The 14,111-nt window shown below is 32.8% G+C and overlaps 1 protein-coding gene across 1 annotated transcript; it reads left to right on the forward strand.

The window, feature by feature from the left end:
* The first annotated feature begins 448 nt into the window (after nucleotides 1–448).
* LOC107887776 (uncharacterized) lies at nucleotides 449–1,276 on the forward strand. The gene has a single exon (XM_016812005.1). The coding sequence runs from the start codon at nucleotides 449–451 to the stop codon at nucleotides 1,274–1,276; it is 828 nt and encodes a 275-aa protein (XP_016667494.1).
* The last annotated feature ends 12,835 nt before the right edge of the window (nucleotides 1,277–14,111 follow it).

The raw sequence follows: 14,111 nt of genomic DNA on the forward strand, positions 1-14,111 counted from the left end.
AGTCAAGGCAATTTGAGATTTACCTCCACCACGTACTCAGAAAGAAGTTCGAGGTTTCTTAGTAAGGCTGAATTATATTGCTCGGTTCATTTCACAACTGACCGAGAAATGTGACCCCATATTCTGTCTTCTGAAGAAACATAATCCAGATGTGTAGAATGAAGAATGCTAGGAGGCTTTTGACAAAATAAAATAGTACTTGTCCAATTCTCCAATGTTGTCGCCGCCTAGGCCAGATAAACCACTGATCCTGTATTTAACGGTGTTCGACAACTTCATGGGATGTGTGCTAGGTCAACATGATGAGACGGGGAAAAAGGAGAAAGTGATCTATTATCTCAGTAAGAAATTTACTAACTGTGAAATGAGATATTCGCCCATTGAAAAATTATGTTGTGTCTTGATCTAGACAACACGGAGATTGAGGAAATACATGCTCAAAGGGAGGATGGCTAGGTGGCAGATCCTACTCTTCGAGTTTGATATAGTCTACGTAAATCAAAAGGCTGTCAAAAAGAGTGCGATAGCAGAATTTTTGGCCAGCAGACCTTTAGAAGACTATAAACCTCTGAATTTTGATTTACCGAATGAAGACTTGATGTATATGGCAACCACTGAAGAGGATTCCCACGAATATCACCCTTGGAAGCTAAACTTTGACGGAGCTTCGAATATTGTAGGCAATGGAATTGGGGCAGTCCTTGTGTCCTCTAATGGAGATCATTATCCTTTTACCAGTAAATTGGATTTTGATTGTATCAATAACATGGCTGAATATGAAGCTTGCATTATGGGCATTCGGGCAGCCATAGAGCGAAAAATTAAGATACTAGAGGTATACGGAGACTGTGCATTGGTAATATACCAGCTCAAAGGAGAATGGGAAACGAGAGACCCAAAGTTAATCAGCTATCGAAAGTTGGTTCTGAAATTAATTGAGGAGTTTGATAGTATCACTTTTTATTATTTACCACGAGACGAAAATCAGATGGCTGATGCTTTAGCCACTCTAGCATCTATGATCAAAGTGAACAAATCAAAAGGCATGAAGCCTATTCAAATCAGCATTTATGAGACTCCAGCTCCTTACTACAGTATTAAGGATGAGGAAAATGATGACCATCCATGGTACCAAGACATACTGCAATATGTAAAGAATCGTGAATACCCCGACCAGGCGATGGAAAATGATAAGAGGATATTGAGGAGACCAGTCATTGATTATGTCTTAAATGGAGAGATTTTGTATAAAAGGGGAAAGGATAAGTATTGTTGAGATGTGTGGATACTGCAGAGGCCGAGAAAATTTTGGAAGAAGTCCACGAAGGTACCTGTGGAACGCACACCAACGGCTTCACAATAGCCAGACAGATTATGAGATTTGTGTACTATTGGTCCACTATGGAAAGAGATTGCATTAATTATGCCAAAAAGTGCCATAAATGCCAAATTTATGGTGACAAAATCCATGCACCTCCTCCACCTCTTTATGTTATAACTTTTCCATGGCCTTTCTCCATTTGGGGAATAGATGTCATCGAGCTAATATCACCAAAGACTTCTAATAGGCATCGTTCTATATTTATTGTTATTGACTATTTCACTAAATGGGTGGAAGCTGCTTCATATGCTAACGTCACGAAGTCAGCAGTTAGTAAGTTTTTGAAAAAAGAAATTGTATGTCGATAAAGAATGCCTGAAAGAATTATATTTGATAATGCGCTGAATTTGAACAACAGCTTAATAGCGGAAGTTTGTAGTCAGTTCAAGATCAGGCACCATAATTCGTCACTGTATCGCCCTAAAATGAATGGTGTCGTGGAAGCAACTAACAAAAACATCAAAAGAATTGCAGGGAAAATAACTGAAACTTACAAGGACTGGCATGAGAAATTACCTTTCGCTCTTCTTGCATACCGAACACCTATTAGGACTTCTACTGGGGCAACACATTTTTCTCTAGTTTGTGGGATCGAGGTAGTGTTACCTATTGAAGTTGAGATCCCTTCCCTCTGGGTGTTAGCTGAGCTAAGGTTAGATGAGGCCGAATGGATTCAATCTCAATATGATCAGCTGAACCTAATAGAAGAAAAAAGGTTACAAACTATTCGTCATGGTTAGATGTACTAAAAACGAATTATGCAAGCCTACAACAAAAAGGTTCATCCAAGGGAATTTCATGAAGGGGACCGGGTGTTGAAAAAGTTTCTTTCTCTACAAAAGGATTTTAGAGGAAAATGGATGCCAAATTGGGAAGGACCTTATGTTGTAAAGAGGGCCTTTTCTGGAGGAACTTTGATCTTGAGTGAGATAGATGGTAAAAGCCTGCCAAACCCTGTAAAATCGGACTCAGTTAAGAAGTACTTCACCTAAAGAAAGGAAACGACCAAAGTGAAAACCCGCAAATGGCGCTTTGAAAAAAAAAGATATAAAAATTAAAAGAAAATGAGAGGTCAAAGTGAAAACTCACAAAAGGCGCTTTGAGACCAAAAGGGGTGAGTTGAAAACCCAAAAAGTGTGGCCCAAATTTTAATCAGAATGGGACGTGAAGTGATCAGAGCAGCTCAAATTTTGCTCAGATAAGGGCACGTGGTGATCTTGTTATACCTGAATCAACAGGAAAGGGAAAGTGACATCTTGGGGCATCGACAGAGTACTATAGATCTCCCAAACACATGTCAAACTTAGAAAGGTCTCAATAAGTTTGTTTAGAGAAACTCATGCTACGATATTCGAGGCACCTGTTTTTATCTTGTTCATTTTTTGAATCTTAGCAAAATTTGTTATCCTGATTAATTTATTCATCTCGAGCTTTGCTTTAAATAAAATTTCATTTTGTCCATTGTAATAATCTTTTTCAACTTATTTCGTATATTAGCAAAATTTGCTATCCTGATTAACTTATTCATCTCAAGCTTTGTTCTCAATAAAATTTCATCTTGTCCATTGTGACAATTTTTTTCAAACGTTTTTCATTGAAATAACGATTAATGGATTGAATACTTTCACAAGGGAAGTTTTGCATATTACTCTAGAAGTTTCTAAATAATATAGGAACCTGAAAGAGGACTATTGTTTGGAACACACCTAGTTTAAAGTTTGAAATATCTAAGAAGGAAAAGTCTAAATTAAGACTATCCTTTTGGGTTTTTGTTGCCACCAAACATTGATTGAACAAAATGTTGTGTCGGTGATAAGACTTTAATGAACAAACAAGCAATGATCACCGAGTGATAAGGAGAGGTTTCTCAGAAGAGAAAGTGCTACAGTTGTGCATAAACATTTGGTACGACACCCTGGGAATGATGTACGATCAAAGAGCTTCACATTTTATATCCTTGAATTGTGATAGGAGAGGATTGAGAAAAAGCCATATTTTTTTACCATTGGGTTACAATGGGAGGATGATGGTACAACTTTTTGCATCCCAGTAGATTGAACTTTGAAGTTTACAGTGGGGGGCAATCTAATTAAGTGTTTCTTTGGAGATGCCAGCCAGAAGGTATTATAGCACATCAGTGATAAAACCTTAATAACCTTCGAGCAACGACAACCTAAGCGTTAAAAGAGATCATTCTCGAAAAAGTGACATTCTGCATTCGTGCAAACATCATTCATACATGTTTAGTTAGGAGCATTTGATTCATTTTTTATCATGCCATCCTAATCATTAGGCATACTTAGATTCATTATACAGGTCATGTTCCGTAGAAAACAGATCGAATCACCACAAATCCTATCTTCTTGAAGTTACAGCGGAGTAGATTAAAGATATCAAATCTTATTTCCCTGAAGTTGTAGTGGAATAGATTAAATCTACCATAACATATCTCATCTCTCTGAAGTTGCAGTAGAGCAGGTTGAAATAGCAAATCTTATCCCCATGAAGTTGCAGTGGGGCAAGTTGAAGTTACTAATCCTACGTCTCTGAAGTTACAGTGGAGCAGATTAAAATGATGGATCCTATCTCCCTGAAGTTACAGTGGAACAGATTAAAGATAGCAAATCTTATTTCCCTAAAGTTGCAGTGGAACAAATTAAATCTACCATAACAGATCTCATCTCTCTAAAGTTGTAGTAGAGCAGGTTAAAATAGTAAACCTTATCCCCATGAAGTTGCAGTGGGACAAGTTGAAGATACAAGTCTTATCTCCCTGAAATTATAGTGGAGCAGATTGAAGTTACTAATCCTACCTCCCTGAAGTTGCAGTGGAGCGGATTAAAATGATGGATCCTATCTCCCTGAAGTTGCAGAGGAGTAGATTAAAGATAGCAAATCTTATTTCGCTGAAGTTTTAGTGGAACAGATTAAATCTACCATAACAGATCTCATCTCTCTGAAGTTACAATAGAGCAGATCATATCAAACTTTTTCTCTCTGAAGTTGCAGTAGAGCAGGTTGAAATAGCAAACCTTATCCCCATGAAGTTGCAGTGAGGCAAGTTAAAGATACAAGTCTTATCTCATTGAAGTTGCAGTGGAGCAGACTGAAGATAGCAAATCTTACCTCTGAAGTTGCGTCGCAGCAAAGCAGGTTGAAGCAACAAACCTTATCTCCCTGACATTGCAGTGGAGCAGGCTAAAATCACAAATTTTGTCCCCCTGAAGTTGCAGCAGAGTGGATTGAAGCTACAAGTTATATCTCTCTGAAGTGGCAGTAGAGTGGATCGAAGTAACAAGGCACAGTAGATCGGAAGGAGGCTACTTGAGGAAGAAAAGCACCAGAACAAGTTAAGCATGGGCGAGACCAGGCAAAATTGGTCTTTCTTAATCTTTTCTTTATTTTCGTTACACGATAATGAGCAAAGCGGGGCAGCTGTAAGGCTTAGATTATGCCCGGCCCAAAAAATAAACCCAAATTATTAAACAGTCCTTGTCCATTTACAAAATTTTAACCCATGGCCCAACCAAATTAACCCAATTACTAACCCAAACCCGAGGCCTAACTACCTCAAGCCAAAAATCTAAAGCCCAATACCCAAAATACCCTAGCCCATTTTCAGAAGAAACAAAGCAGCCACCCTAACCCTAGGTGCGCCGCACCTAGGGTCTTCTGACCCTTGACTTATCAGCCGCCACCGCCGCGCGTCTGCCACTACCACGGTCACGTCGTCGTCCCCCACTTGCGCCGTCACCTGCAAGACACGCAAACAACAAAAGCACGCAAGGAAAATAGTATAAATAACTCAGTGTTGGCTATAAAAGCCAAATCGCATCACTGTAATGGGGGTCTTTTTTTTCTTCTTTTTTTCCACGAACATTCAAGAAATAAAAAAGAAAACAATTTTAAAGGTGATTCCTTTTATATTTTCCGATTGGTTTTTTCTTTCGGTCTATTTCTTCATTTTTTTTATTTTTTTACATACGAAATAAATAGAGGAAAAAGGGAAAGGAAAACATACCTGAATCGCCCCACCAGTGTCGTTGCCGGAGCCCTCCTTCGGGTCACCGAAATCAGACGGGAAAGGTGGCGCTTGGGGTTTTCTTTCTACGGCCCTAGGGCCATGAGGGCTTGGCCCTCAGCTGGTCCCTGAAGCGGGGTTTAAAAAAATCGTCTATTAGGCCTCCGACCACCTTCTACGGCAGGGCTGATGGTAGCCTATTCGGCCGGAGAAAGGGGAGTGGAGAGGGCATTTCTTTTTCTGAAGTTTTTTTTAAAAAAAAAACATTAAGAAATTTTTTTTTTGCTTTAAATAAAAGATATTAAACGGCGCCGTTTTGCTATTCAGGGTCAGGTGCCAAAATGACGCCGTTTTGGCCCTGACCCGCGCGGTGACCCGACCCTGGGGGGAGGATCTGCGTGTTTTCTTAAAGAAGGATATTTATGCGCCAAGTCCTTCCGCTTTCGCGCTGTCGTGCAATGTCGTCCCTCTTATTTTCTTAAATTTAGCCGTGTAATTTTTCGCGTATTTCATTTCAGTCTGCGCCAAAACCCTATGCATAGGGCTTGGGATATTTTCCAAATTGACCCTCTACCCTTTTGAGCGCATTGTACTTTGGTCCCTGGGACCCTTTTTTCTTTTATTTGCATTTTAAACCCCGAATTTCGTCTCAAAATTCAATTTAGCCTGTTTGTTTTATTATTTTAGCTATTTTATTAATAATATTAGTAAATTTGATATTATTATGGTTATTATTATCATTTGTTATTGTTATTATATTATTATTTATGTAAATATCAAAAATATTTGTCTTATTATATTGATACTATTATTATTTTCTTATTTATGTCCCTTTTATTTCAAACTTTGTCATATATGTATATATGCATTTCTATAATATATATATCTACATGTATATGTTCTTCTATTTATAACTCATATATATACATAGATATCTTTTATATTTAAGAATTTTTAAGTATACATACATATATTCTTTTTATATATTTTGTAATCTTAAAATATACATATACATATATACATTTTTATAATACATGTATGTACATATATTTCATAATTTATATATACTTGTTAGCCTTTATAATTTTAAAAAAATATATATATACACACCCTTTTTTACTTTTTATTTTATTTTATTTATTTATTTGTTTTGTTTTGTTTTACTCGATGTTTATTTGTTTATTTGTGCATATGTTTATTATTATTTTAAAAGATTGTCCTAATTATTCATCTATTCACTTGTTATGGTATAATTGATTTGCTTTTTATCATTTGTATCATCGTATTCATTATTGTTTTGTTACGAGTGTTAACATAGTATTTTTTTTCTACTATTTCGTGTTAGATTAATTTTATTCAATACATAAATTATGATTTTTGAATAAGCAAAATCTCATGTTTAGATTCGAGAAGGTCGTACCCTAACTTACTGGGTTTCAATTTTCACAATAAATCTAAATACACGAATCTTTTCAAACTCACGTTTTAAACGACCCCGAGAATTAAGAAGAAATCGTGTCCTAACTTACTGGGCATGATCTTTTTTTTTTCTCTCAAGTTTTAAATGATCTTAAGAAAAGATCGTGTCCTAACTTACTGGGCACGATACCTTTTTTAAATCCGAGATAGCTAAGTATCTTTTAAATAAGTAAATTATGGCATTCATTCGCGTATCGGGAATTCAAGACATTGTGTCCTAATTTACTAGATATAATTCTCATTCTCGATCAACGTGAAATATGCTCTCTTCCCAAAAATTTTCTACATTTCAATAAAGGATCGTATGTTAAATCTCTTTAAAGTTTTCCAATCTTCGACACTAAGACTTTAATTAATCAACTAGGTACCAATTTTGGGCGTTAAGAGGGTACTAATCCTTCATCGTACGTAACCGACTCCCGAACCCATTTTTTTGAATTTCGTGGACCAAAATCGTTGTTTTAATAAAATTAAATTGTTTATTAAAAATAACTACTTTTCAAGGTGGCCCGATCACACCTTATCAAAAAGGATTGGTGGCGATTCCCATTTCGTTTTCATTTTTAAAATTCAAGTTCACCCCGTTTATCCAAAAATTGTGCCAACAAAAATAGTATGTGATTATTGTTTTGATATTGAATGCTATGCATGTGTATTATGTTATTGAAGAGAAAGAGAAGAAAAGTGAAGAACAAATTGGGGATAAAGGCAAGGGAGTTGCAAAGGAATAAAGTAAGAAGAAGAAACATCCATCCAAGTATTTTGATGTAAGTATATTAAGAATTTTTACCTTGTATGATTTAAACCCTAAATGAAAAACATGATAATTTATTTTAGTAATATTTATATGATACATTAGAACTTAAAAATGTATTTGAAAGTGTTGTGTATTAATATGGTAAATTGAAAATGTGTGTAAGTGATTAATTTTATAAAACAAAAACTAAATTGTAATAAGTGAAAAATATAAATAGGTGAATTAAATAGTGATATGAAGTATTAAGTGAATTATTTTACGTAGATGAAATAAATGTTGAGTGAAATTTGATGATAGTTAATCATATATAGAAAAAAAACACTAAATTGTAAAAAAAAGTAAAATTGGAACTATTTTTAGTTACTGAATGAATGTGGTGAATATTGTGTGTGAAATGCCCATGTAGACAAATGAGAACTAGTAGGATATAAATGAAATGTTATTAGGAAAGTGAATAAGTGCGCTAGTGATAGTGGCACTACGGTGCAAGTAAAAACGGCACTACAGTACAAGTGACAGTGCAAATGAGTGGCACTTCGGTGCAAAGTGATATCCATATGTCCGTGTGAGGAATAATGCCACTTTGGTGTATCTTATCAATATTTCCGTATATCTTAACATGTTCTATTAAGTCTACAATTGGGCATTAGCAATATGAGGTAAGTAAAATTAATGTGGCAAAGGTAAGTAGTTTGATACTTGTGAATTTGGTGTTTTAATAAATTTATTATGGAACTAAAACTTGTGTATAGGTTATCTGTCGTAATTTGACATGCCAAATTAGGCTCCCCATTACACTTAAGGAGTTTATTCTTAAGCAGTTCAAGTGTCTTTTCTTTACTTTTTAGTTATTTTCAGGTTTCGTATTAACATATAGTTTTTATGTATTTTATGTTATTTTTTAGACCCAAGATAGCCAAATGTGCCATCGAGAACTCAACGGTTGATTGAGTGTTGTAGGGAGCCATTAGAGTTCCGAATATGAGTGAAAACATTGCCTAGAAAGGGGTATTGTGACATCAAAGCATGAAAGTCACAACTCCTCCGATAGGCCTAAATTGAAGAAGAAAAGGGACCATCTGCAGTGATTTTGCGATTTTAACACATTCACCAACCAATTCAAGACATTTAAACCAAGCCAAAACCAAGTCTTAAACTTGACATTTTACACATATAATCAATGTGCCCTTAGGCTCCCCAGTAGACAATTTATTATTATGTCATTCCAAAACTTATACTTACTTAGATACCAAATGCATATATGCATAATCAAATTCATACCTCAAACATGATAATACCATATAAATATATCAAAACATGACCATTATAAGCCATTCCAATGGCTATTTACAACCAAAACATGTGTATGTCAACATTTGACCAATTTAACCTATACATGTCATTATATCCTAATTAAAGTTTGCTATTTATACCAAAAAGAGCTGAAGGATAGTGTGATCTTGCTCCGACCCGCTCCAACCTTTACGAGCTTCCGAGTACTATAAAACAGAGGAAATAAAACAGAGTAAACATTTAATGCTTAGTAAGTTCATATAACAGGAATTTAACTTACCAATCATGTTCATTTAAAGTAAGCATACATAGTAAACCCAAATCAATGTAATCAATAACCTAAACACATATACATCCTCATCAAACATGTTAGTTATGTAATTCATATTAATACCAAGAAATATGGATGAGCTCATCAATATTCCATTTCCACGTACATATATTTATCACTTCCAGTTTCCAATGAACATGTACATATCACATCTTTGTATATCAAGTATTTCTCATAGTCACTCATCTTGAATTTATATCATCTCATATCGAAACTTTACTCGTTGAATCATTTAAAATATCGATGGATACATAGGCAGTACACACGAAGTGTATAATATGGTAAACCCTTCAACTCATACCCAGGAGTGCTTATAAAAGCACATAAATGGGAAGCTTATCCGGGCTAAAACAGAAAGCTCATAAGAGCTGTATTCGAGAAGCTCATACAAGCCTATAACGGGTAGCTCCGAAGAGCCATTAATCGGGAAGCTCTGGATAGTCATATGTCGGGAAGTTCAAACGAGCCATATCAAGAAGCTCACAAAGAGCCAATTTAACGGGAAGCTCACGAAGAGCTATATATCAGGATGCTCATAAGAGCTAAGGTGTGTCCTCAACACATGTAGGATCATAAACTATCGAGACGCTCCAAAGAGCTATAACGAGAAGCTTTCAAGAACCATATAACGGAAAGCTCACGAGAGCTAATAACAAGACACTCTTTTGAGCTATGGTGTGTCTACAACATATGCAAGACCATAAACAATACGAGAGCCCTGTATCCAATCGATTTTCATGTATTCAAACGGGATTTAATATTTATCGGACATTTTCGGATATATGATTAATTTCATAAACATAACAATTACACAATTCAACATTCACATATACAACGTTTAATTTAAACATATAAATGTACACAATTTAGTTACACGAACTTACCTCGACACTTGCTCGTGTACAAAAATCTACTAATCCGATACTTTTTCTTTTCATCGATCTAACTCCTTATTTGATCTTTCTGAATCTATATAAATAAGTTTAACATCAATTTAATTCAGTCCAATTCACATCTTAGGCAAAAGTACCATTTTGCCCCTATACTTTTGATTAATTTCAATTTCATCCTTAGGCTTGGAAAATAAAATTCATGAAATTTAATCTTCTTTCCAAACCTAGAAATTTTTATACATGATAATAGAAATCCCATGAATTCCATAAAATTCAAAATTTTCCATGAATTAAACATCTTTTCAATTTAATCTCTAAATCATGTTTTCTTAAAATTAATAAAATACTTTTAAATACCCATCAACACCTCAAATTCATCATCTAATTACTAAAATCATATAAACCCATCAATGGTAACTTCCAAAATTTTCAATAAAATCAAAAACCAAGGTAAATATTAATCGGACCTAATTGTAACAATCACAAAAACTTAAAAATTTCAAGAAACGGGTGAAGATTTGACATATATGAAGAAAAATTGAAAAACCAGCTTAAAACCCTCTTCAATGTTTGTTTTTAGAACTGAAAATTATGAAGAAATGTCTATCAATTTCAAGCCTAATTATTCAAGAAATCAACAATGAAAACTTTCACAAACTTTAACAAATTTTAGAAATTAGTACATAGGCTAGCTAAATCAAACTCCCATGACTCTAAATGCATAAAAATTACAAGAGAAGGATTTGGAATCACCTTAATATTTGATGGTCGAATGCTTTTGAAGCAACAAAAGGTTTCTCCTTTGGTTTTTTTTATGTTTGGATGGTAGAGAAGAAGAAAAAGATGACAAATATCCATTATCTTGCCCTTTTATATTATGCTTAAATGTTAATTAACTTGGTTTTGATTAAGTTAATCATGTTTTAATTAATTTAATTCATCTTTAATCAAGAATTAGTGGAATCTTCCATCATCTTCCACTAGTTCCTATTGCAAAATAGATTAATTACCATTTTAAACCTTCATCTAATTGTCATTTAAGTCCTCAAGCTTTTTGACAATTTAAACTCTATAGCGATTGGACTTTTACAATTTAGTCCATAGACCTTAATTAACTATTAATTTGACAAATTTTCTTAACCAAACTTTAATACATTTTTATATTATCCTAGTAAATGTTAATTTTTAATAATTACTTACTTGATTTACAAAAATGAGATTCCAAAACTACCTTTTTTGATACCACTAAAAATTGGAGCATTACACGACATTATTTTTCATGTTGCTAATCTCTACTTTATCAACTAAATTTGATCGAAAATATACCAAAAAATGAAACACAAAAAAATCTAAGATAATAATTTTCATCTTTTCTCATTCATTTAAAATTAACCTCCAATGTCACTAATAGAAGTAAAACTGTTTAAAAAATAAGAGACCAAATTACACAATGTATAAATGTTGAGGGTTAATTTTTTTGGAATCAAGACTAATTGACACGTATAAATGTTGAGGGTTAAAGTTACTATTATGCTAATTTTAAAAGTTGTCAAGTTATCTTTCCATTAGTAATTTAACGGTTGGTGACCAAAAAAGAAAAATCTGAATTGTTGGGTGACAAAAAAAATCGAATAGTTTAATGACCATTTTATAACCTTTCACAGTTGAGTGACTAAAAAAAGCTTACCAATAATTGAGTGAAGTTTACCCTTAAATTTTTAATACAATTATCATTTTGTATATTATTAAATTGTCCGATTCAGGTAAGATAATTGGATAGTGTTACTATTATTGTTTTGAGAGGATAATAACATATGCATGCCAAATTTAGGATTCTTGATTAATAACTCAACTCTTTTTATTTTTCTTTTTAAGAGAGATTAACTTAAGTCCTTATGGATATTATTATTATTAACAAATTTTGCTTTCACTACCTAAACCAAGCAGATTAGCCAAAACATTCCCGGTAGTGGATATTTATTTGGTAAGTACGTAAAATTACATATCTCTTTTATTAATTAGGTTAAAATATGTTGTTAGTCCTTGTATTTTGACAATTTTAAGATTTAGTCCATGTATTTAATAGAAATTAAGTTCTCCTATTTTTTTTATTTAAAAATCTCAATCTTGTCATTAAGATTATAAGTATTTTCTGTCAAAATTTGTCGAATTAGAATTTTCATTAGGCTATCCTCATATGACAGGCCATATGATTAACAGAAAATAACCATAATAAATTGACAAATTTTAGTAGAAAATTAATTAAATTGGAAAAAAATGGAAGGATTGAAGTTTTAACTTTTAAAATACAAGGATTAAATCTCAAATTCAATATGAGTACAGGGACTAACAACGCATTTTAACCTATCAATTAAAGATTCATTTCGTCTTATGTAATTTGTTTGTGTAGGTAAGCAGAGCAGAAGGCAAACTCCGCCTCGGTGGGGCGACTACTCTCTTCACCTGTTTAAGCAAACCCTTTTTTTCTTTATAAAACAAAGACACGCGCGTGTGAAAAGCCAACGGACTATAGACACGTGGATGTGAAAGCGACTGTGACAAAGGCAAAGGAAACAGCCGGAGAAGGGGGCGGTATGTGGGGATTATTCAAGTCAACGACTTGATTGTCACTCATCTTTCGTTGTTGATAATAAAATTAAATCGGTTTCTCTTTTCTTTTACAAGTTTTTATTTTATTAAAATAATGGTTTAAACGTTAAAAAATTACTTGTAAATTAATTTAAAATTTAGTTAAATTTCTAATTGAAAATTGCAGTAATCTAGCAATTAATTGAGACTTTTAATTATAATTTTATGTTAAAAATTTTTGACATGTTAACGAGGTGATTAATGTGATAACTAACATGAAATATAATAATGATGCTATAAATGTGGTGTTTGATTTGAAAAATATTAATGTGGAGGGCTTAATTAATTTTTAATCATTTTACAATATCTTAATTGATTGTTTAATTATTTAAGATTAAATATTATTAAAGTATTATAAAAAATTGAGAATTTATAAATTATAAAATTTATTAAATATTATAAAATATTTTTGAATATATTATGAAAATTATGAAAGAATTATAAAAAGTATAAGAAAGTATATATATACGTGTTAAAATGATTAAAAATTTATAAAACTTATTAAAAAGTTACAAATTTATAAAAAGGAAATTAAAAAATTATAGATTTCTTTTTATTTTTAAGGTTTGGAGTCTTTAATTTAGATAATAATTAAATAACGAGTTTAAAGTGTGATGGTGATCGGACTTGTAAGAATTTGATTGATAATGAGTTTAGTGTTTAGTGGCTTTGATATTATTTGAGGGAAGTTGATAAAAATAGATTGAGGTACGACATAGAAGGAAGAAAAAAAAGGGAGGTATTTTTTTTATTAAAAAGCTTTTAGAAATTATTAAAATATTATAAAAATGTTAAAAATTATAGAAAATTATATAAATTATTAAAAAATTAGAAATTAATACGTTTTTCATAATTTTAATATTAAAAAATCAATTAAGCTCCTAAATTTTAAAAAAATCAATTAAGTCTTCTATGTCAGTCACTATGTCAATTGTCATGTAAGGATGACAAAAAATTTCAAAACCAACGTGGTTCGAGTTGATCCGACTAGATAGGGTCAGATTTTTTTCTTGAAATCAGGTTTTGAGGCCGGTCGGGATCGGGTTTAGCATGAATTTGCCCCACCTCAAGATATTTACAAAATTACCCTTATATATTTAATATTAATTAGGTTAAAAAAATCCTTAAACTTTATCACTACCAACGCCATTTTACCACTTTTACTCCCATTTCACATTGTTTCTTTCTCCTCCCATTTTAATTTATTTTTCCAAGTCTCCCTCTCATTTTCATTACTTTTCTTTTCTTCTATGACATAATATATATTTTTTACTTAGTCATCTCAAGCATGGTCTTTTTAAAAAATA

The sequence above is a fragment of the Gossypium hirsutum genome, chromosome D02 (genome assembly GCF_007990345.1).
Source record: "Gossypium hirsutum isolate 1008001.06 chromosome D02, Gossypium_hirsutum_v2.1, whole genome shotgun sequence".
Classification (NCBI taxonomy): domain Eukaryota; kingdom Viridiplantae; phylum Streptophyta; class Magnoliopsida; order Malvales; family Malvaceae; genus Gossypium; species Gossypium hirsutum.

Excerpts from the sequence above, each read along its gene's own strand:
- LOC107887776 (XM_016812005.1), top strand. The coding sequence starts at position 449 with ATGGCTAGGTGGCAGATCCTACTCTTCGAGTTTGATATAGTCTACGTA.